We start from the raw sequence: 26,367 nt of genomic DNA, 5'->3' as shown, positions 1-26,367 counted from the left end.
TGAGCACGCATATTATATTTTGTAATATTTAAATAATTACAGCAATTAAGGTGTAGCGCAAAATATAAAGTTTTCCAGGCTTCCGTGTATATATTTTTTGCTCAAAAATTACATGCCTAATTTCTTTTATATTGCAAAATATAAAGAGACATAAGTAACTTGAATTTCTTACAATGAAAGAATACAAATACCACTGATTAAGTTTTAAGGTAATATAGTATTTTAAAGTAAAGTAAAGTAACAGCTTTTAAATGCTTTAGTACTGAGGATTTTTTGACAGAAAATCTTACTAGTTTTATATTTGTATTCTGAACCCGAATTCAAACTCTGGACTTCCATCCATCCAATAATAAACCAACGAAACAGCTCCCTCTATGTATTGCAACATATAAAAACATTTTATTATATGACGTTTTAACAATATCTTGTATAGATGAACGAAAAACAAAACGTGTCATAAAAAGGTCACGTTTTATAGCGGGAATTTCGCACTAGGAAGACGATTCCAAGTTTTATTGTTTATGATATAGTGAAGCCATTGTCACTTTGTTAAAAAAAAAACATTTCTGCTGTTTCCTTGCCGTCTTATACATCGGAAAAACAAATTATATTGTTACGTAACAAGTAATAACACTCTCCATCTATATGTTTTAAGATTAAAAATTTCTAATATTTTTATACTCCAATATCCCAACATAAACAGGTTGATGCTATTTTTATTTTTATATTATAAAAATCTCCAAGGAATACACAAAGAATCACAATCTTACATTACACATTACACTAGTTACGTCCATGTGCTCCTTCAATTATAGGAAACCATATCATACATCTTATACAACTAACAGCTAATATTATAAATTATTAAATTCAAATTAAAAACATTACAAGTTAAAAATGATAATTAAAGAGCTAAAATTAATAAATTTCTTATATAACATTAAGATTTATATACAAGTCCATTCTGGTTACCTTTGAGAAGTTCCTTCGTCTGGAGCCGATCCTAAGTTTGGATCCAGGCCATGCTTCCCATAAACATAACTTTCATTGAAGATGAACAAACATACCAAATTTCAACACCTTAGAATAAAAAGTTCTGATTCAGTTTGCAAGTTTTGACCTAAACAAACTAACAAACATTGCAAGTTAAATGAAAGCTTTTAAAAGTGTTTCATCCTGGGCTCTATTTAACAAGTTAGAAAGAGGATATAAAAGTAATAGAGTAGTATTCTAGTACCTTATATTCACGAACTGCCTGATTCGTACGTTGTATGACGTTGTCGCCCGCACGAATATGCCTCTACTTGCATTGTATTTTTCTGCGAATCGAACCGAAGGTTATTTGAGACATAAAGTTTACGAAATTTATTTAGTACCAGGTAGTCAACAATTAAATTATCGTGATTGTTTTAAATGTTTAATTTTCTAAACGTTAATTAAGGTCCATCAAGTGGTTAGTTTCCGAATTTTGTGCGTATGATTGCGGTTAAAACCCGAATATAATTTATGAATTGAATAAAATCGCAAATACTGAACTGACAATGTTGACAAAAATATTATGCGATATATATACTTATTGATTGCTTAAAATTCTATCAATGCAATAATTATTATGGAATTTTTATCAAAAGTTAAAAGCTTAGTATGCTAATAAGGCTAATTACTAGTATCACAAAATATTTTTTGAGAAAAACTATAATTTTTTTTATATGTCTGTCAAAAGACATAAATCGCGTAATGAGGGAAAATGATTCTTCTATATTATAATGTTTTATTGATTAAGTCTTATTTATCAATATTTTGTTACCTGAAATTTATATTTATTAATTAGAAAAAAAAACTAAATAATATCAGAAATACAGATAACAGAAACTTATTATAAAAACGAATACCATGCCCCAGGAAAGATGTATTGAAAAAGTTGGAAACTAATTTGATAAGTTTACTAACACAAATAATATTACTTATTACATAACGTATAATCGTGTTTTTTTTTATAGTATAAGTAAACGGACGAGCATATGGGCCACCTGATGGTAAGTGGTCACCAACGCTCACAAACATTAGCATTGTAAGAAATGTTAACCATTGCTTATATTACCAATGCGCCACTAACCTTGGGAACTAAGTCGTTATATCCCTTGTACCTGTAATTACACTGGCTTACTCACCCTTCAAACAGGAATACAACAATACCATGTACAGCTGTTTTGCGGTAGAATATCTTATGAGTAGGTGGCACCTACCCGGACGAGCTTGCACAAAGCCCTACCGCCAGTGTAATTTACATAAGTCTCGAATCTATGAACTATCATAGATTATAAATTGTAAGATACATTTATAAAATCATATAAGACTGTTTAGGTATTTAACCTGTAACTAGTTGCACCGAATGATGTATGGTACTCCTAAAGGGATGCTATTACCTTTTATATCTTATTGAAAAAGTAAAGCAACTTTGTTATGCAATTAAAACTATTAGAAATGATTAAATATAAATAATGATAATAAAATTATATTATGAAATAAGAAATATAACATTCAGAGTTTTCTTAAGTTTTTATCAATTTAGTAGCATCTTATTTTATTGTATGTTGTTTGTGCCTTAATAAAACATAATGCAAATATATACAGATAGGAATACATTTATCTTTGTATCACACAAATAAAAAGAAAAAATATATACAAACTTAACATAACTACATCATGAACAAAATAAAACAGGCTTTCATAAACCGAGTCTCATTTTAAACTAATCTAAAACAGGAACCGCCTACATAACACAAAGCTGCTAGGATTACCGTAACATCGATATTATCCTTCGAAATTTAACTTTAATGTTTTAATAACAGAGTTCATTTTTGTTTACAGATATGCTGGAGGTTTATAAGTGTGTAGCGAAGCATTAAAGTGGGATTATGAACGGACACGTGATCTAGCTATGACGATGGCTTTTCTGTTCGGCGCGCTGGGTGCGCTAGCCCTTGTCAGCCGTACGGGTGAGTAAACAAACCCTTTACAGAGTACGTATTAACACTTACACATTTTTTCACCTTTTTTAGAGACTCCTCTATAGAAGCGTGAAATAAAATGACGTGATGAAACTATGAAACTGATAATTTTACACGATGAATTTCCTTTCAGACTTAATTTTCAGCGTGCTTGGATTATCAGTGTTCTTTGTTAAAACAATAAATTAGAAAAAAAGTAGCTTAATTAAGTGTGATGTTATATAATTTCTATTGAAACAGCCTTTTCTAATCAAAAATAAATAATGAAAAGTTTATCACCTTTCGTTGATTTTGTATGGAACTCTTAAAGTAAATTCAATAAAAAAAATGTATATAAAATCGGTTCACAAACTGAGTAAACAGAGAAATATGCACACAACAAATGATGACAGCTTTCGTTTAGTTTTCATCTTTCCTTGAACTTTGAAGTGATTTTCTTTTTCTTCAAATTTAAGGGACTTTAGGGACTGCCAGATAATAGATGATATATGATGATGAAAACTTTTAAATATATTTGTCCAATTTCAACAACTTTTAATACTCCAAGTAATAATTCTATCCTTTTTAATTATATAGATTATTATTTATCAAAATACACAGTATGTCGCAAACTTAGTACAAAATACTAATTCCGCTTATTTTATCTATTATTTACTTAAAATAATAGTTAATGTACACTTATATTATTTGTATATACTTTTAGTATTTAGGTAAATTTGAACAACAACAACGATTTCATTATATTAATACAAACGGTGACGCAAAGTCACGAATATATAATGGAGTAATTGGTAGTAAATATATTAAACAGTTTTAAGTTTTCACTTCTATCGACAGCCCCTATGACTGCCTGTTTTTTAGCTATGAAAGCTCAACAGACAGAAATTGTCAATGAAAAAAATGCTTATGAACTAATCTCAATCTACAAAGGATTTAATTTAAGTAAGCGAGACGAAATATAACTGAGGTTTTAAAACGACTTAATGAAACGAATCCTCGCCTAAAATGATAGCTTTAAAACTCTAAAGCGTCTTTAAAGCTGCTGGATTACAAATGCGACCACTTTAATCAAGTTGAGTTAACTAATATCTGTGAAATAAGTCTTTATAAAAAAAAACCAAGAACAAATGATCTAAGGATAAATGGAAAATGTATTTCAAGCGGAAATTACAAGACAGGATAAGGATTTCGAAAATTTAAAGAAATAACAATGAAGGCTGGAAGCGAAATTGGACTACAGTCTTTTGTAAGAAATAAATTAGAATGTTTTCATTTAAAGCGAATTTTCGAATAGTAGGAGTATTGTCGATTTCAGGATTAGTATAATTTAGTACGTGGCTTAGATTTTTTCAATACATTTTATATGGCTCTTTTTTTTGTCCGCTTTGACAAAGTTGAATATTATAAATGTATCGTTGTCACGATCCGACTACAAAATAAAACATAATCAAAAGCCATATATCTTTCGGCGAGCCATCTACTCATAGAGGTAATGTATATGACCTAATACATGACATTACCTTTTTGAGTAGATGGTTGGCTCAATTCTGACCACGCATTATCAACTTTAGTTTTACAGGACCAAAATTAAAGTAAAAGCCTTTAAATATCCTACTAAATGTTAAGAGTTTATCCGAACACGCTGCTCCAATGTGGACCACCATCCACCAAATCAGACATATGCAGGTTTTCTCACGATATAATCCATCACCGAGTACACGATGATATTAACCATATGTGGCACTAGCATAAATATTAGTAGTGCTTAGTCCCTGTCTAGGTTTGAACCCTTTCGCTTAAGATTCACGAGTTCCAACCTTTCGTTCACCCTTTAAGCCATACATAGCAATACATGTTATTTGACGGTACAATAAATGTCCTAGTATCCTTCTACAGAACCCTAAAACCACTAAACAGTAATACTTCTAATTAACATATATATATATTTATATTATATCTTTGGTGTTTATTATTGAAAAAAAAAATATTAAAAAGTGTACAGAAGTAATTTATATGAAGATTCATAATTATAGTCAAATTGCTTTTGTAAAAGATTTTTTGATTAAGCATATTAAGTACGGAGTAATAGTTCGCATCAATACGGAATTATTAGATATTCCAATTATTATTTATTTATTTATTTGTAAAAGCACACTTATTATTATTATTGCTGTTACTTTGTATATAATATTCATATATGTAAAACATCGTTATTTTTTCAACGAAAATCTATGTATTTATATATAAAAGATAGAAAGAATAGTGATTGTTTTGTTAAGACTGTTATAAGAATAATATTCAGTGATTGTAAATAACAATAAAATTCTGTCTCGCATGATATCGCTCACATGTCGCGTCTAGGGTATGTGAACATACCTTTTAACATGCTATGAATTAGATTCGATTGTATGCAAACATTTTGTTAGTATTACTGTGTTTTGGCTTGAAGGGTGAGTGAGACAGTTTAATTACAGGTATAAGGGACATCTAACTTCTAGTTCCTAAGGTTGGTGACGCTTTGATGATGAGGAATAGTGAAATTTTCATATGGCTTAATGTCTACAGGCGTATATGAGGAGACATACTTAGTCCATACTTTTATAAATAAAAAAATAGCCTTTGCCTTACTGTAATAAAAAAAAACCTAGCATTTATTATTTTGACTTTCGAATATCAATTCATCCAATAAAATTAAGATTATTATAACATATACATAAATGAAAATATTTTTGTCAAATATTATTTTATTCAAACGAAAAATCTGTTGAAACAATATTTTTAGAGTCGTATTTTTACGAGGTTGTTCTAATTGATTTTGTCGCAGCTCACTCGTGAATTTTAATATAATCAAAGTGTACGGCAATTTAGTATGCTGTTTGCGTAACTTGGATAAAATGTTTTTGAATTCTACTACTTACTTGGAATTCTTTCAAACCTTATTATTGGGTTCCTTGTTTATAAATGGGAATTATATTCGGTTTGAAGTTTCTTTTACAAATTACTACCAAGTATATTAATTATGAATAGTAAGTAATAATAATTTTCAAGTGCCTTTTTTCTCTTTTTGTTATTCTCTCTTTCCCTCTTAAAGCTCTTTTCAAGCGTTATGCTTTTACTAAAGGTAGATATGAGAAATATGTATAATATAATCTGCCATGGTCTAGTGACTTGATGTAAGGCTGCAGACCCAGAGGTCCTGGGTTCAATTCCCAGGTCGGGCCTATAAAAAGTTATTGGGCTTTTCTGTCAGAAAATTCACAGTAGCAGCCCGGAATAGAGAGTGCACCTGTATTTGCGCACACACTTGTGCACTATAATATCTCCTGCATAGTTGGCTAATCTCTTTTGAGATTGGCCGCCGTAGCCAAAATCGGTCTAGACGACATTATTATTATAATGGAATAAAAAAAAATCAAAATCAACAGCCAATATTTGTCCACTGCTGAACATAGGCCTCTCCCAAGGTGCGCCAAAGCTCCCTGTACTCCGCCTTCCGCATCCAGTTGGTGCCCGCCACCTTCTTAAGGTCATCGGTCCACCTGGCTGGAGGGCGCCCTACGCTGCGCTTGCCGATTCGCGGTCTCCACTCTAGGACTTGTCTGCTTCAACGGCCATAGGTCCTACGACATACGTGACCAGCCCACTGCCACTTCAGCCTGCTAATTTTGCAAGCTATGTCGGTGACTCCGGTTCTTTTCCGGATAATCTCATTTCTGATCTTATCCTTCAAAGATACTCCGAGCATAGCTCGCTCCATAGCACGCTGAGCGACTTTGAATTTGTGGACTAGTCCCGCAGTTAGTTTCCACGTTTCGGCACCGTATGTCATGGCAGGTAAGACGCATTGGTTGAAGACTTTCGTCTTCAAACATTGCGGTATAGACGACTTGCTGCCAAACTTGTTGCATTTGGCAACATTAGGCTACGCAGCATTTCGGTAAGTTGTTCCAGCGACTCTGCTATGATGACGATATCATCGGCAAATCGAAGGTGTGAGATGTACTCGCTGTTTACATTGACTCCATAACTAGTCCAATCCAGCGTCTTGAAAACGTCTTTCAAGGCGTTGGTAAACAGTTTCGGGGATATTACATCCCCCTGTCTTACCCCCCTGCGCAGTTGGATCGCCTTCGTCTTACAGTCCTGGATGTGGACAGTCATTGTAGCGGCGTTGTACAGACATCTCAGTACCTCGATATATCTCCAATCGATATGACATCTCTGCAATGAGTCGAGCACTGCCCAGGTTTCGATGGAGTCGAAGGCTTTCTCGTAGTCCACATATGCCATACACAGCGGCTGATTGTACTCTTCGGTCTTCTGCACAATCTGCCGAACAGTATGGATGTGGTCCACGGTGCTGTAGCCTGATCGAAAGCCGGCTTGCTCTGGGGGCTGGAACTCGTCAAGTCGTCTGGCGAGACGGTTCGTGACGACTCTTGAGAACAGCTTATACACGTGACTCAGGAGGGAGATTGGTCTGTAGTTTTTCAAGAGGGTTTTATCACCTTTCTTGAAAAACAGTATCACCTCACTCCCGCTCCACGTTTCCGGGGTCTTGCCATGTTGGATGACGGAATTAAAGAGGCTTGCTAGCTCTTTCAGGACCGGAGTCCCACCTGCCTTAAGCAACTCTGTTGTGATTCCGTCATCTCCCGGAGCTTTGTTGTTTTTAAGCTGTTCTAGAGCCGCCCTAATCTCGCCTTGGTCAACGACCGGGAGCTCCTCGGAGTAATGGCGCATAAGAGGGGCGCGCTGGTCATCAATACTGATTCCCACGGGCTTATCCGATCTTGAAGAGAACAACTGCCCATAAGACCTCTCTACTTCTCCGACAATTTCAGGCCTAGTGGTAACGACCCCACCATTTTCAGTTTTAAGTTTTGTCAGACGCGGCCTCCCAAACTTGCGAGCGAACACTTTCGATCCCCGATTTTGCTCAATCGCAGCCTTGATGGCACGGGTATTGGAGCGTCGGAGATCACGTCGCGTCAGCGTTTTTATTGTTTGTTTAAGGCCTTATCTGACAAAAACGATGGTAGTTCTCGTCGTTTTCTCTTGAGCTCGAGTGTCTCAGCAGAGTTTTGGTGCGTTGTCTCTTCTCTGTGGCGAAAAACACTAGCGGGATGTGTTTTGCAGTATTTTGACCAGCGTGTCGGTCTTCTCATCAATGCTGCTTACGGTTCAATCGGTCTCACAGAACCCCGGATGTAATTGCATAAAAAAAAAAAAATGTTTTAAAGTCATATAATTAAAGTTCAAAGTTAATTCCATCCTAATTACTTGTAACAATAAGTTTTCTTTCCGAGTCTATTTATATTCTTAAGCTTATCGCAAGCAAATATTCCGGTCCAAATGTACTTACAAATTCTCCATTATGCAACTACGAGTCTGGCGCGATTACAACTTAAGTCCGACAAAGCTAGGATCTATTACAACTGATAAAGTAAGCTTCCATTCGATATAGCAGTACATCGCACGATTTGCAGCTATATAATCATTACAAGCGTTTAATATCAGCTTGTAAATATTTTAACTAAGGTCTCCTCTCCTATTGAAAAGATTTAAGACCTTATTCCACCACACTACTTCAATGTATTTAATAATTATGATCAATAATTAAATTAGTGTTATCCATAATATAATTAGATAAAATACAATTAATTAAATATTCAAATGGTGAAGATTAATTTAACATATTTACATTTGATATACTCATTAAGCGTTATATTGTTGGACAAATCTTTGCATTAATTAAAGATTCGATCATAAATAATTGAAAGTGGTTTACATTTACCATCAAGTTATCCATTAGTCAATCTGCTCACCTATTTAAAGAAATAAAAAATCAATGACTTAAAACCCAAATAATAAAAGAAATAGAACTAATAAATATGAGTGAGTCACGTAAAATAATATTTCTTCATTGTACATTTTTAAATCAGCATGTACAATAACAAATTACATACATAAGTATATTACAATAAAAAAAATAAACCAAAAAGTATTAACGTCTTGCCAGTAGCTCTCCTTACGCTATCTCCTGCTGTTTATAAGGACACTCACCCTTAATATCTACAGTCGTAGCTATATTTTAAGATGTATTGCCCCATGAATCAGCCGGCACAATAGCTGTCCTTGCACTGAATAGTCCCGTAATGTTGTGCTGAGACAAAAGTCACTTATCAAAATAATGTTTTCAACGTGTTCAATATTATAAGTATTGATTATATATACATTATTATATATATATATATAATAATGACACAATAATGACACCGCGACTGGTAACAAGAATGCTCACAGCATTTCTCCGTTGAAATGTAACGCAGTTTCTGTGGGTCAAATATGAACTAGCCCTATTCTATATATAATATACAATATATGCATTTTCATTTTATTTATTATATAGGACAAGTCGAGTAAATATATGTTAAATGGTCATCTTCGCTTGTTAACGTTGGCGTCAATCAAAACAGACGACACTGAAGACAGTATCATTATGTGGCGTTAGAACATAATAGAATAGAATATGCTTTATTGTACACCAAAAGAGTTACAGAAACATACAGTTACAAACACAAAAAAAGAAAACTATTAATGTGCAAAGGGCGGTCAATCGGCGGTTTTATCGCTAAAAGAGCGATCTCTTCCAGATAACCTTTGGGAAGGACGAAGGAGGAACGAAGGAGGAAGACGAGATAAATAAAGAATATCTCGTGTTCTACTACTAATAACTGTTCGCTCTTTTGTACTAGATTAGTGATCTCTTTGTTGTGTGTTTCACTGACTATGTAAATAATGTTAAACTTTTAGCTCATTTTAATAATTATCATGACAAAATATAGAATTAGCCATTAACGCAAATAGATGTACAAATAAACAATAATCCATTTCTATACTTTCAAAAAATTACGTTTAAATTAAAAGTAATATAACGCGTTTTAAGGCTAAAAATTATCGCCTTTTTATTTTTATTCTATTATATCGTTTTTAAATTTGTACCATTTAGAACATTTTTGGAATAAAACCGATAGATCATGTAGATATTGGATAATTTTCCTCAAAAAGTGTACGTGTGGAAACACATGCAATCTTATTTCCCAACGGGATAACAATCTGAAGCGACCAAAGAGAAATCAGACCAAGGAATTGACATGATTTCCAAGTCACGGGGTTGTAACAGGCGACGTGACGACGGGTTTCTACTGAGAATTTCTTATTAGAAAATATGTACTAATAGATACTATACCATAGTATGTATTAGTATATATACTATATATTAATGGATAAAGACAAAGCAGCTTAGTGCTTTCGTATATTTACCAACAAATTAAAAATAATAGTGGAAGAAAACATGTAAATTTATACATTTCCCTCTAGTTACACTAGTTTACAAAATTTTATACCCCCGAAAGAAATGTATAAAAATATGTTAACCTACCTTCCTTAAGCCTAAAAAAGTAACAGTTTCATTCTGAAATCAATTTTTTTTTCAACTACCTACCCCTATTTGGTGACGTCAGTGTAATATTCATTTGTTCGCTTCAAGCGACAAATATCTTGTTTCGGATTAAATTCAAATGTCGAGTAGAAAGAGTAAACAAAGTTGTAGTCGTTTTTGCGACGTTTGTAGACAGCTTATATTTAAAAAAAAGAAAAGACCGTAGGATCTTTAATAAGTGCATATCATTATTTGGGATTTCCTGTTGCAAATCAAGATAAAAAGTGAGTGCCTCGTGTATTTTGTGAACGCCATCGAATCAAAATGAACATCAAAGAGGAGACGTAGTTAGATTATTATCAATAATGGTTATGGTCTTAATTTCAAGCACTAATATTATTAAGTACCGTTTGTAGTATACAATTGTTTATTCTGAATTCTTCCATTACTAATAAAAAATACTATATAAGCGGCTTTCTTTCTTCTATATTAAACAATTTCGTTTAAGTAACAATGCATGGAATGTTGATATTAAAGTTGTTCAATAATTTTATTCTAAAATATTTTACTGGTGGTAGGGCTTTGTGCAAGCTCGTCTGGGTAGGTACCACCCACTCATCAGATATTCTACCGCAAAACAGCAATACTTGATATTGTTGTGTTCCGGTTTGAAGGGTGAGTGAGCCAGTGTAATTACAGGCACAAGGGACATAAAATCTTAGTTCCCAAGGTTGGTGGCGCATTGGCTATAAGCGATGGTTGACATTTCTTACAATGCCAATGTCTAAGGGCGTTTGGTGACCACTTACCATCAGGTGGCTCATATACTCGTCCACCTTCCTATTCTATAAAAAAATAAATAAATAAACGATGTCGTTTAAGTAACAATGCATGGAATGTTGATATTAAAGTTGTTCAATAATTTTATTCTAAAATATTTATCTAAAATATTGAATGTATTATTATACATTCGTGTATTTTGCTCGAAAGTTTTTTTCATGGTGATTAGGGGGTTTTTAGTTAAATAATGCTGTCTTTTTCTTCCGAATTTTAAATCAATGATAGCAGAAAGAGTGAAATATATTTTTTAACTAAAGATCTTTTAAAGGACGTTATAGGTAAGGACGTATACAATTAAAGTTCCATTCCAACTAGCTTACTACTAATACCATGATATGAGTTTGTACATGCTGTGTGCATGTACAAACAAATACTTAAAAATAATAAAAGTTAAAATAATAAAAAACAATCATAGAAACAGTTAAACACATAAAATACAATCATAACTCAATTTCATTTGTGAGACATATATTAAATTATTCTTAATTTAAAATTAAAGTTTTAAAAAAAAGGTTATTTAAAAATAAAACTCACACTTATTTTAAGTTATTCAAATTATTATTATAAACGCAAAGAGTAGATAGTTTGTATTTCTCCAAAGTTAACATAGCTAATATAACTATATAACTTATTTACGTTATTTTTGGCATAGAGATAGCTCGTTAACTAGAGAGTTACCTAGAATAGACATTCGTAAAAATATCAAAGGTAGTAAAACCGACATAAAAATCCAGTTCTATACACAAGTAAAAAGTTTCAATGCAATGTATGCTCGAATGAATTAGATTTTTGTGCGAGTATACAATCCGATATAAATTGTAATAGCTCGTTAATCTCGCGAGATGGAAAAACTTTATCTGTGAAAAGGAGATTGGAGATTCTACAACGGATCGGATATGTCACAGAGGTTCTTCTTGCTAATGCATTTTTCATCATTTCGCAGTTCATTTCGAATTTCGAATTATATCTTCGAGACGTTGACAGTTCGTGAGGAACTTGGACTGATAGTACTTGGAGTATAGAATTAACAACACATTTTATTGTATCAGAGACAAACGCTTTTATATGTATTTAAATAAAACTTGTATTTTCATCACATTAGATAATTTCTGGTCATTTCATTTCCTCGTGTAAAACTCATTGGTTTTCTTAGTTTAGGACTTCAGGTTTATATTTATAGATTTTTATTCTCAAGGTCCGATAATGGGCCACCTGATGGTAAGTGGTCACCAACGCCTAGAAACACTGGCGCTGTAAGAAAAATCAAACATTCCTTACATTGCCAATGTGCTTGTAATTACACTGGCTTACTCAACCTTCAAAACGGAATACAACAATACGAAGTATTGGCTTGCACAAAGCCTTACTACCAACTAAAATATACAAATCATCACAATTGATTAAATTATTAAAAAAATATACAATTACTTAAGCATAATCTCTATTTAGAAGTATTTATAATTCTAATCTTCTATTTTCTTCACCAGGTTGCACAGACAATACAAATGGACTTAGCTCAGATGGTGTCCAAGAGTTGGAGTACACAGACGTGGACCTTGGACTTACGCAAAGAGGACCACACTTCGATATAGCATATTCACGGAATGTCACAGCTCTGGTCGGAAAAACAGCACAGTTGAACTGCAGAGTCCATGATCTTGGTAACAGAACGGTTAGTGTGTTTTTCTAATAAAATTCTAGAATAATATTTGGCTATATCTTGCGTAACTATATTTCAAATTAAGAATACTTAGCGTTCTTTCGCAATATTTTTATAGTAACCTTATTTATATATACACTATAATATCCTGGGATCCATTATTCATACACAGCCATCTGATCCCAAACTAAGCAGAGCTTGTACTATGGAAACTAGACAACTGATAGACTACGTATACTACTTTTCTTTTGTAAATACATACTTATATAGATATAATACACTTCAGACTCTGAACAAACAGACATGTTCATGCACACAAATGTCTGTCCTGGGATAGAATCGAACCCACAAACTTCGGCAAAAGGCAAGTCATCCAACCACGCCAACTGGCCCATCAACGATTTTTATAGAACACAAACAACATATAACACGAAGATGGTGACTCCGGAACCTGAATGTACCTGAATTTAAATCTTATTTTAAAATAATAATATATAATGCTTATTACATAATACAAAATCATATAAATTATAAAAATCGTAAAGTTCCTATTTCTTTGATTTTCTTACAGGAAATTTAAATTTAATTGCATATACTTTGTATTTCATTTGTCAGAAGTAACTACTAAGGTTCTGGCGTATTATATTTGTTATTTCACGTCATTATTTGCATTATAGAATATTCCTCACTGGTTGAAAATGATGAAGCCCGCCTATTACCAGTTTAAAATACACTATGCCCGCCTTTATCAGTATAATAACAACTATTATTATTCAGAAGAAGTTACAACTCGTTACCCTCGACTAAAGCACTTAGGTTTATATATAAGGAACTACTGACTGCTTTCTATTAAATCTAGTCTCTCCATAAAATAACCAAATAATAAAGCCAACTTTAATATACAATACAAATACAAAGCTACAATTACAAAACACTCTGTAAATGATATATTTCTGAAACCTATTGAATTCATTTCGACCTTTGAATAAAACATTTCTGCTTCAATTAAAGAGCTCTCAAACATTCCGGAGATGGTCTTTGTAAACAATTGAATTAAAAATAAATATCTTTTCAATTTTTTTTAACAAGCAATGTACTCGCAATAGCTCAGTTGATAAGTGGACTGTGTTATAATGAATAGAAAGGGGTTACCTCGAAATTCGTGCTCTTACTCGTAAAGACACATCTTCTTGGGAGTGTCTCACACTTGAATAGTCCAAGTCAAGGGATGGTTGATAGTCATTTATCTCTTTCTGTCATTATTAATTGACAATCGAAAGAAGAAGACAGCATTGTTTAACTAATCAGTCACTAAGCAACGCTTATAAGTAAGGCGGTTAGTAATTAATAAGTATTTTTTAATTATTAAGTTAGTCATTACAATGTTTGTGAAACGAACAAAAAATACCGTTTACACTTTCAAATTTAGGATATTACTTTCGAATATACGAGTATTTTACGTTGTTTCAAAAAACGTATAAAAAATGACGAGGAGTGATCCACGTCATTTTTATACGTTTTTTGAAACGTCACGTCATTACAAGCGGATCGCTCGCTTGGTAAATCAGATTGTTTTAAAATATTCTAACTCTATCGATTTTAAACGTCATACCGTTGTAATTATATGACATAAAGGTAACGTAATGGCGTCCACGTAGGTCGCTGTGACGGTATTTTAAGTAATTTACGTATAAGTTACAAATTTCAATTTTTTTTTTCACTCTTCGAGCATTATATAGTTAAAAAACTTTACTAATAAGCTAACTGAATTTTTCATGGTAATTTTGCATTTGATTATATTACGAGAGAAACAACTACAATAGCCTACTTCTATACCTACTCTAAAAATGGAAAAATATCTTGGCACCAACTTCAGACAGTTTTGTACTACATATAAAACCTTTTAATAAGAATTGCAATTTGATTTTTTTTTTTACTTTTTAGTGCACTTCTGTTATATTTAAGTTTATTAAATTTTGCTTCGTAATTTTTGTTTTCTTTAAAATGTTAAATTTCATTTCTTTATGATAGAAAGAGAGAAATTAATGAGTTAGAATATGAAACAAATTAATCAATATACTTAGTTTTTTCAAGTAATAGCTAATTCAAGTCTATCTGCTGTGCAAAGAACTACTGCTTGAAGCTTATTTAGTCATAGTACTCGTAGTTACGTATATGACAGAATTGCATGTGACAAAGGCAGGTTTCCTCACGACGTTTTACCTGAACGCTGAACACAAGATGAATTATAAACAAAAATTAAACTTATAAAAACTCACAAAGTCATCTCATGTGCAAATTTATTTTGGCTCAGAAATTTTAATTTGAATGTAATAAGGTTGTGAATTGTTTTCTTTAGCAAAAATTCATTTTAAAATAGCATTTTCAATTTTATGGACTACGAGTATATTTCCTGAGTGGCATCAGTCCGTTAACTAGACGTTAAGTTTATGATGGCTATTAAATCGAGGTATTATGAAGTGTATGGTTCCCGTTGCCCTTATTAATATATTTTTTAACATCCCATTACTCACAACTGCTAGTCATTTTGAAGGAGCCTCTTCATTTAAAGGGTGGCCTGGTTTATATGCTGATTAAGGATATTAATTTATTAATTCATTAAACTTAAGAGTCTATACAGTTTGAATTGAAATTTTACCCCGCCTCACGCCCATACATTAGCAGCTATGAGCTCTTGCACCATGCAAGCATTTACTTTGAATAAACAGACGGCAGGTGCAATAATTCATACAATTTTGTTATATCAATAAATTTTCTGTTCTCCATTTCCGTCGTTTATATTTATATTGCGGTCATGTCTCGTTCATCAAATAAATGTCACTTATTATACGCACTACGCATGTATATACACTCGTTTGCGCAAGCGACACTAGCTCCCTATTCGAAGCCCGGGGCTAATAACTTGGTTCGGCTGTGAGGGTCAGGAGTAAGGGACAGTTGAGTATTACACGTAATTTTCAGTTTAATATCTTGCAAAAAATTAAACATCTTTTCAAAAAAATAAATCACATAGTACCTTTATTATATAGAAATTAATTTAGATAATATTGTTCATTGTATATGTGTATATAATAACAATAATAATTTTGTGATTGTTTTCTATCGTTTTTTTTAGATATGGTGTTTTCAGAACATATAAGAATTAGTATATAACCCCAACTTTACTATTTATTATTTAAAGGGTGATAAATTGAAAAAAAAACACTGTTATACTGCAACAAACGACACCATTTGACGTTATATAAAACCTTTTAACATAGTGGTAGTAACCTTTTAACAACCTCTACTGGTGGTAGAGCTTTGTGCAAGCTCGTCTGGGTAGGTACCACCCACTCATCAGATATTCTACCGCAAAACAGCAGTACTTGTTATTGTAGTGTTCTGGTTTGAAGGGTGAGTGAACCAGTGTAATTACAGGCACAAGGGACATAAAATCTTAGTTCCCAAGGTTGGTGGCGCATTGGCTGTATAAGCGATGGTTGACATTTCTTACAATACCAATGTCTAAGGGCGTTTGGTGACCTCTTCCCATCAGGTGGCCCATATGCTCGTCCGCCTTCCTATTCTATAAAAAAAAAAAACATGAAGTTTTTATCAGACAGTGATGGTTAATTTTGTCATTGTTTTTATTTATTCATAGCAGATGGCCTCGCAAATGGTCCATTCGATGGTATATGGTCATCATCTCTCATAGATATTATCGCTTTAAGAAATATAAGCAATTCGTTACATCGCATAACTAAAATGCTACATCCCTTATGTCTGTAGTTACACTGTTTCACTCACCCTTCATACAGGGACACAACAATACTAAATATTGCTGTTAGGCGGTAGCACCAAGTAAATCACACTCAGACGATATAGTACACATGTTTTGTTTTTATATATTCGTTTAACATTATGTCATGTCATTATTTTCGTCGTATTATTTTTTGTATTGATTAATTCATTTGTTTCTTTCTTTTTCTCAATAATATTAAATTGTTGTCTCTCTTACTCAAAAGCCATAACAACAATGTTTCGACTGAAGTAGTGAAATCTCTGTATTTGCTTCGCCTCTAAAAAAACGTTTATAATTTATTACAAAAATTCGACAAACTATTTAGGAATATTTGTGCCGAAAGGTGACTGACGACGTTATAGGTTGTAATATGCGCCTTGGAAAAAACGATTGAGGGAATCGTTTTTTTTTTTCAAGGAGTTTCGAATAAAAAAATATTCCTGTAAATAAAAAGTTCAAAGTTGTTTTCTCGTGTTTGAGGTATTTCTTTACTTACTTAACTTAAATAATGATTTTGTTCCACAATTTTCCTTCATTGCTGAGAATAATGATTATCACTTAAAATAAATTCAATGATACTTGTCAAGATTTGAATAATCCTTCGGTTATAATATTTTTTACATAGGTTTTTAATAACTTGAGAATTTTGGTTCGTGAAATTTCACATTTGAATAAGGAAAAGAATAACACGATTGAATGAAGAAAAGCAATAATCTCTTGCTTGGGAAATTCAGTATATAGTTTAATTAAAAAAATTCTATTTCTAAATTCAAATATTTTATTTTTTATTTAATACTAGTCTTCATTAAGTCAAGTTAAGCTCTTGTTTACAAGTCATAAGAAGTAATATGTTGGTATGGAAGATTGATTATATGCAATAATTTAAAATCAAGATAAGCTTTTTTTCTTTTGGCAACTACTGAATTGAGATTCAATTAAAAGTTACCATATTTTTGGAAAGTTACAGCAAGAAACTCTATAGTTACTAGTTTCCTCTTCCCGTAAAAGTTTGGAGCTCATTCCACACACGCTGCTCTAATGCTTAGTTAACATTCACGTGCTCAACCACTGAGCCCTTTCATCTTGCATTCAAATTCGGTTAGTTGTATATTCGTTAAACGAATAATAGTTTATTCGTATAAAATGTTCAGAAGTACCATTTAATGCCATATACTTTTGGGTCCACTTAAAGGATACAATCATATTACAATTTAAGATAAAAGAATAATCCTTATTCCAGTTTTGTGACCTGAATTTTCTCGCAGAATTTATTATTCAATGTTATCTTTATCGGTTACTTAGGATTACGTTCTCAACATTTGTTTATATTTATCTTCGATTTAAAACTGAAATATCATACGTTTTTGGCTCGATTTTGATGTACAATCAAATTAGAAATATAATTTTTGCTGAAGAACAGAAAATAGTGCTGAAATTCCAATTTTCTCTATGCACAGAAGTACTATCAATTTATCGCAGTTTTAGTTAATAACGTTCCATTTTAAATAAGAGAGAATATTCATTTAGTTTGTGGGGAGGTTTCAAGTATAAAAACTGATGCATTGAATAAAAACATTTTAATACTATTACAATTCAAATTAAATTATGTTTTAAATTGACATCACCATTTAATTTCATGATATGCGTTAGAAAAGATAAGAAGAGGTTCAATAATTTGAGTTTGGAATCCAAGAGATTTCAAAATATCGAATTCCGAAAATCTATTTCAAAATGAAAACAAAAATATACATTATTCAAATAGGCTCTTTACAAGTACTTTAACGCTATAAGTTTAAGTAAAAATACCACTGGTGCGGTGATATGTAGATTCTACGATGAATAGCTGCAAGAAAATAAGTCATTACTCGTTTTCATAATTATATACATATATTTAATAATCATACAAATTAAAATTTATAAATTCAATACTCAATTCAATAAATACTCTTTTTAATTTTTTTATTAAAAAGCACTCCCGAATAGAAGTCAAAAATACTTTTAATAAAACCAATAAACGTTTGTTTATATATCTTAACTTTTTTTAAGGTATCATGGATCAGGCATCGAGACATACATCTCTTGACCTCTGGAAGGATGACCTACACTTCAGACCAGAGGTTCATCAGTGTTCACAATCCTCACACTGAAGACTGGATACTAAAGGTGAAATATTAATAAGTTCAAAGGATTTCGCTATAAAAATACAAAATAGGCATAAAACAAATAATGTCATACAATTGTCTTCGTGATCGTTAACCAATTACTATTGTAAGTTATATAAGTACTGCACTGCGCAATGAGGTAGCATCAGATATGTTCTACAAAGTTACGCCAACTCCTCAAATAAGCTAATACATGGTGTCCAACTTAGGCGAATATCGTGGTTCAGTCGTTTGCCAACATTAGGTTAAAGATTGTATAATAGAACTTGAAACTAACGCCACGAACCTTTACAAGTAAGCCAAACTATCTCCAACTTTACAACGGACCGTTCAAAATGGCGTCTTCCTCAGTTGAATTTCATTTTCCGTTTGTTCACGACTAATATTATTACTCGTTTGATGCTTTGCTGAAACTTTGACATCCATGATTTTGTTCGGTAATTGCATCCAGATTAATATTAGTTGTTATGTAATGTTTTAATTTTTCAGATATTTCACTAAATAGCTATTTTAATAAATGCTTCCATTTCAAAACCACATACAAATGAAATTGTTTCTATGCCTTATGTTTCATTTAATTAAAAACAAATTCACATTCCCGGTTCAACAGTTTCAAAGCAGTCGTAATCTTTAAACACATTTCGTAAAACTAAATGAATTTAATAAAATTATTACTAATAAATAATTATTACGCTTCGCCTTTTTGGAACGATTCGATTCCATTCGAATAATTCTCAGTGACAATGATAGACGTTTTCCTAATTTTGCAATTTTAAATAAATTATTATAATTTTAACTTAAAATAAATGAAGAGTTACTCCTTTTGATTTTCAATTTCTGTAATTTAAATTAACGCTGAATAATTCGAATCGCTTAATTTTTTTACAAAATATTGAATACAAGTAGCTTTATCATAACTTTTTGCTTCTATTTCGATTTTCGAATATGTTGAATGGGAATGTATTTAGTTTATATGTCTGATTTTATAATGTCGTTTAGTTCTGTTATGATTCTTTTTATTTTGTGTTTTGCGTCTATAAAATCATACTAGTTCCTGTCTCATAGATGTTAATGGCTGGTCACAAATTTCACTGCTTCACCAGCAGGTGGAGTCTTTTGGCTGTGACCCAGCTTCAGTATTTTACACATCGCATGCAAGCTAAATAATTCACTAACCAAATTCCAAGCCAATTTCTAGCTGACCGTTAATAAACGTAACATCTAAAGATAATATGTTAATTTGAGAATCTTATCAAAGCTGCAACACAGCACTACTTAAAATCTCGACTATAACACCCAAGGGTGTGTACTAATTTAGCGACATGAATGTGTGTGTACTCTGGATCAAATCTCTCGATACACTTCATTTGATTCAAGTCGACTTTGATGCTATTTGTACTGTTATTTAATTTTTTTTTAATAATTGTGTGTGGAAAAAAATTTGCAAACAAATTTTGAGCCCGTCCCAGCGGATCGAGTTAAAATATTGAATACTCTTCATTATTTTATTAATTTTAATACTTAAATTAAATCTTTCTTTTTTTAAGGTGTTTTTTTATATTTTATTCTTGACTTCTAACAATGTGCTATTCTTATATTTAAGTGTTATAAATGTTTATTTTAATATTAAAGTGTTCCTTATATAAATTGTGAGTTTGATAATATCTACAGATAAGGTTTCCACAACGGCGTGACTCCGGTATCTACGAGTGCCAAGTCGGCACCACCCCTCCCATCGGTCACAGAATGTACCTCTCTGTTGTCGGTAAATCCATTAATTTTATTTACACCAGATTTACATATAAATTCCTTACGTTTTAATTAAATTTCAATATACATTATATTCATTGTTTTAGAATAAATTAAGAATTTAAATTTAGAATAAGGCCATGTTTATTTAGGACGAAGGTATGTTTGCTGATATAACAAAACAATTGGATGAAATACAATAATTTATAAAACATACCATTTGCTACAAAAAAATAATAAATCATATTTTTTTGAATTGTAAGATTTAAATAAATGCTGTCACAACGGTTGCCCGGAAATAATCGCTGTAAACGACAAGGCTGCTTTTGTACGTTTTTAATATACCATCCATCCTACTCTAAGCTAATGATAAAATAAATAATGAATAAAAAATAATTATAAGTTAACAACAGCATTCATAAATAAATAATAAGTTGTATGCATAAAAAATTGCTTTTATACAGAACCGCTTACAACGATCTTGGGGGGTCCAGAGTTGTTCATCAATATGGGCAGTACCATCAACTTGACGTGTGTCGTCCAACATTCGCCGGAACCGCCACCAGCGATACGCTGGACCCACAATGATGAGGTAATGAACGATTAACTATATCACTTCTTTCAATTAACTAAATAACTTTAAATTAATAGCATAAATTATTTAATTGTAGTATAGAAATGTAATGATAACAATTCTAGTATTAATTTTCGGTATTATAAATATATATATTTTTAAAACCCTTATATTCAAATATATATTCTGCTAAACGTGGATCCCATAAGCGCTTTGGAGCATCGTTTTAAACTTTTCATAATATATAATCTTATCATTCTCCTTAATAGTAGATACTTTGCTAAATTGTGAGATATTTACGTAAACAGAAATCATGATAGCTAAGTTCATCAAATAATATTTATCACGAATACGTTATATAGAATCACATCAGAAATAACATCTATGAGTTCCGAAAACAGACCAACTTTCGCTTCTAATAACACAGATAAAAGTCAACATCCTGACAAAGTTCGTTCATAAATTGGAGCAGATTATATTCGAGAATGGATGATATAAGAGATTGCCAAATAGATAGAACAAGAGCTGATTGGTTGATATTCGATAGAACACATCGATTAGAAACAAAATTTGTGAATTCTAGTTCATGCAAGCAATGCTTAATTGTCTCCGAGATTTTGGTGAATAAATTTTAACGCTGCAGCTACTGCTCAATTATACAGAATTAACATCGGGAATAAATCTTTTATTGACGGAAATTCTTATATTGGATTCGGAGCTCATCAAATTGGAAAAAAGTAATATTAGCAAAAAGTATATATTAATAGCAAAACTGATACTTATATGACTACCTCGTTGGCTTAGCAGATAACTTAAAAAGCCACAAATGTTAAGTTTCTTGGTTAAAGCCCCAGATCGGACCTATAGAAAAGTTATTCAACTTCTTTTTGAGAAATTATTGAACTAAAAGATGGCACCTACACGCACACATGGTGCTTACACTTCTGTGACTCAGAAAGCACATTCTCTTTATTGTAGAGTCAGATATCTCACCCCATCGGATTATGAGATTGAAGGAATAGAGAGATTACTTGTGGTTGCGTACATAATTGTGCACTATAATGTGTTCTGCATAGATGGCTAATCTCCCTAGAGATGGCCTCTCCTGGCCGAAATTGGTCAGGAGGGCGTCGTATAATAACAGATTTATGTGACCTTTCCTTATCTAATGCGTTACGTAATTAATATACAATTGAGGTCATCCGTTATACATAATAAGGAAAACCTAAGAAACTCTTAAGAAAAACAAGCATAAATTAAATTTTACTCTATTTAATGAAAGTTAAAATGTTCTCACAATGGATTTCTAAATCGTTTTTGTCTTCTTTCATACTGTAAAGAGTAAGATCCACGTCGATCAGCCGCTATGTCCTTTCCAGTCACACATATTAATATAAAATCAAAACGTATAATCAATATATTAGAAGTTCGTTGTACTTCAGTTTTAAATTCATGACACTCAACAAAACTCATTCTACTAAGTGCATATTACAAAATGTGTTCAAACAATATACGCATATATCGTCTCAACTGAGCAGTATCGTTCTAGAAAAATCTTCCAACTTCGCAACTTTAACAGTAAGAGATTTGTCAAATGGCCCGCGTTCTCGTAAATCCGCTTACATCACATATAAGCCACCACACATACATCTGTTTGCATCGAATTACGCAATCAGAGATGCAGAACATTTGGCGAACACCCTCCAGGAAAGTTCCTCTGGATTTATTCACAAGAAACTCACGGCTTATTTGAATCCATGCCAAAATGAGTTGCAAGCAACCTCGCAATTGCGCTGCCAGAAAATAAAATAAAGCCCGAATCCATTGTTAGATCGAATCCAGCTCAAGCTTGCTCTGACGTATATTGACATGTCTCTCGGGCATGCCTTTATTCTAAAGATCTCATTCAAGGAAACTGCTTGTGACATCTGGCGATATTGCTTTGAAGAATTATTGAAACTATTTCTAAGCCAATTACAATGTTGACGAAGAAATTACTTGTAGATCTGCATTTACATTAGATTTATAAAGTAAATTAATTTTAACATGCATTTGGTTTGTTAATTACAGTCTTTAGCCATGAAATAGTTTGCAGCACATTGACTGCACATTGAGTGTACATTATCAAATAGTTCAGGCATCAGTGATTTATGAGACCACTGCTAAGTACCAATTTCTGCTTTAATTCATCACGAAAAACCAATTCATACTTAAATTTGACATGAAAAGCTAATTTTATATACGAATTTTGTGTGCGCGTTTTAGTTTTTACGGTAAAATTAAATGTCGAATACGAAATTATTAATAATTTATTTTTTATTTACACGTTGTCACAGCCTGTCACAGCCTCAAAGGTACCATTGTTAATCACTGTTCGGTTTTTATACCACCATAGAAACTGAAGGGTACAACTATTTAGGACACACCACAATTGCAGACATTGCTTATATTTAGATTTTAAGATTAATTCATATTTTTTCTTTGTTTTCTGTCAGTTATTTATATCTGTACTTTTAATTATACAATTACCTATTATATATATTATGTTGCTTTGTTATTGCGTTCCGGTGCGTTTTCTTATTCTTGTTTTCAACTTAGAAAGAAATTTATAGATTTTTTAATTATTGGTATATTGCTTTTGTTTATGTGCAAAGGTTTTAAATAAAATATATTCGTCTTAATGGTAGTTTATTTAATAATATGAAAGACATTAAGTTTTATTTAGTTGTTTTTATTTTACGTTCAACATCGTTAAAGTTCCTTGCAGGTAATAGATTATGAAAAGCATTATTCTTCTCAGCAGAGCACAATTTGAACGAAAATTGATGAGAAAATGAAAGCGTCATTTGCATCTTTTCTCGAGTTTCTGATATCAAAAAATACTCAACAAGCTTGTTGTGTAATCTTTTGAAAAACTAACTACTTCCTGCGAATTTTCTCTCGTGTTATTTCAACTAATTAACTATATCAAGAATATTTACGTCGTTTAATTTTACAAGCTTTCGACGTTATAATTCACCATTAAAATATTCCAGTGACAAAATCAGGTCTTGTTATTTCTTCATTTCTCATGCATGGTGTAAAATGTCTTTCCGGCAACTATATATTCTAAGTCGAGTCCGGGTATCCGGGTCTACAAGGCAAGAATAGATAATATGGTCATATAGAAACGTACAATTATAAGATATTTACAGGAAATCAACTATGACTCTCCCCGTGGTGGCGTGTCGGTGATCACCGAAAAGGGGGAAATGACTACATCCCATCTTCTGGTGCAGAAGGCGAGAACACCTGACTCCGGTCGGTATACCTGTGCACCGGCCAATGCTAACCCGAGATCCGTTCTCGTTCATGTATTAAGTGGTAAGTTAAATGATAATTAAAATAAAAAAAACATATATATTAAGATTCTAATTGATCTTTATTACCTTGTTTGATAAAATAAATTATGAATGCTTTTAAGAAACAACCAAGAGTTTGAAGTACATACGTTTGTTTCTAGGATATAATACAATAACATTACTGTACTGTGACTAAGTACGTATAAAGTATTTGTAACAAAAATTACACTTGATTTTAATTTGAAACGATACTCGTTATCCATGAAAATACATTGCCAAAATCCTTTTGAAAGAGAACATGTTATAAATGACAAGATAACAAAGGAATATAATTGAATACATGCGATTGCCATAACCTTCTTTTACGATTCGTGGGCAAGTTCTTATCACTGGATCATGTCCAAAAATTGCAGAGAGATATCCAAAAATGTTGCCAAATTTTCTTGAATTACAGTGTACTCATAAAGATCATTTACGATTGTGTTATTGCACAAAAAGAATCAGATAATACATATTATTCTATACCAGTTTCCATGTGTTTTATGTAACTTGTTTAAATATAAATTTAACAGAAAATCGATTCATTTGATGCGTGAAAATATGATCAACTTATAATGATTATCGTGGAAATGATTCGTTTGGTTTCCGGTGCGTATCATTGTATATGAGGCGTCATACAGAAGATATATAATAATTTGCTTGCTACTTACGAATAACGGAACGTACTATGTGTTCCGATAAAAATGTAAACCGTCAATTAGACAATTCGATGATGTAAGCAAAACGAATTATTTTTAATATAGTAAGCCTGGCTTTAAATAATGTAATAATGGCTTATAATGAATGTAATATTAATTTGAGAACTATTTAATACCTCGTTTATATTTTTCCTGTGAATATTTTAACCAGATTATTCTGATATCTCAACCCAAACAGGAGAGCATCCGGCAGCGATGCAGCATGGAGGTCAACTACGCCTTCAATACCCTCTGTCAGCAGCACTGCTCAGCGTCATCGTCACCCTGATGGGTTGCTAGTATAATTTGAGAAATGGTTTTATGCAATAATATGCCAAGAAACATAACAAATAGAACGAGTTATTTTGAAGCGTTATTTAAATAAATAAAATATATAAATGGTTCAAATATACAGAGCTGACGATGATATAAGAAATGTATATAATAATGCATTTATTGACACATTATTGCATAATACGACTTCATTTGTTTTTATATACGATAGTATACTTTGTGAACCAATTTGGAATATAAGTATATATGTATTAATATTTTGATCAATAAATAATCATTTAATTGAAAAATTGTAATTATAACTTGTTATATAATATTTTTTATTAAACAGGTACATTTAAATATTCTTCATTTAAATCATTTTTGATGATTATTTGAATGTTTTTTTCTAAATATGTAAATGAATATATTAGCATATTCGAAATCTATCTCGTTTGCATTGTTCAACTCCCAAATGCTATTAAAGATATTATGTAAAACAGCCTAGCGGTACATTAAACAGAATAAAAAGAAATTAAATCTTATCAGATTTATTATTCAACTTACAAAGGAAAATATATTCAGTCGTATATTTTCAAAGTCATATTGGTATAAATTCCATCAGTGTCATTAAGCTATTTTAATGATTCAGATGAATTATGAAGTAACGCAATGAGATGTTAATTTGATTATAATATTATCTAAATTATTAATTAATATAATGTTATTTGTTCATTAATAGAAGAAATAAGTAACTACTGATATATTGAATGC

General features: G+C 31.8%; 1 protein-coding gene across 3 annotated transcripts in view; it reads left to right on the top strand.

The window, feature by feature from the left end:
- LOC126775011 (zwei Ig domain protein zig-8-like) overlaps positions 1 to 25,837 on the top strand; it is a 199,830-nt gene extending 173,993 nt beyond the window's left edge. For 2 of the 3 annotated variants that reach the window (XM_050496724.1, XM_050496725.1), the window contains 7 exons: positions 2,872 to 2,999; positions 12,783 to 12,967; positions 18,804 to 18,920; positions 20,591 to 20,684; positions 21,133 to 21,260; positions 24,437 to 24,605; positions 25,520 to 25,837. In XM_050496724.1, coding sequence (XP_050352681.1) covers positions 2,942 to 2,999; positions 12,783 to 12,967; positions 18,804 to 18,920; positions 20,591 to 20,684; positions 21,133 to 21,260; positions 24,437 to 24,605; positions 25,520 to 25,620 — 852 coding nt within the window. In that variant the 5' untranslated portion in view covers positions 2,872 to 2,941 and the 3' untranslated portion in view covers positions 25,621 to 25,837. The remainder of the gene's footprint in view (positions 1 to 2,871; positions 3,000 to 12,782; positions 12,968 to 18,803; positions 18,921 to 20,590; positions 20,685 to 21,132; positions 21,261 to 24,436; positions 24,606 to 25,519) is intronic. The other variant, XM_050496726.1, reaches the window with a different exon arrangement.
- The last annotated feature ends 530 nt before the right edge of the window (positions 25,838 to 26,367 follow it).

Source organism: Nymphalis io, chromosome 17 (assembly GCF_905147045.1).
Source record: "Nymphalis io chromosome 17, ilAglIoxx1.1, whole genome shotgun sequence".
NCBI lineage: Eukaryota > Metazoa > Arthropoda > Insecta > Lepidoptera > Nymphalidae > Nymphalis > Nymphalis io.
This window is presented reverse-complemented; position numbering and strand designations above follow the sequence as displayed.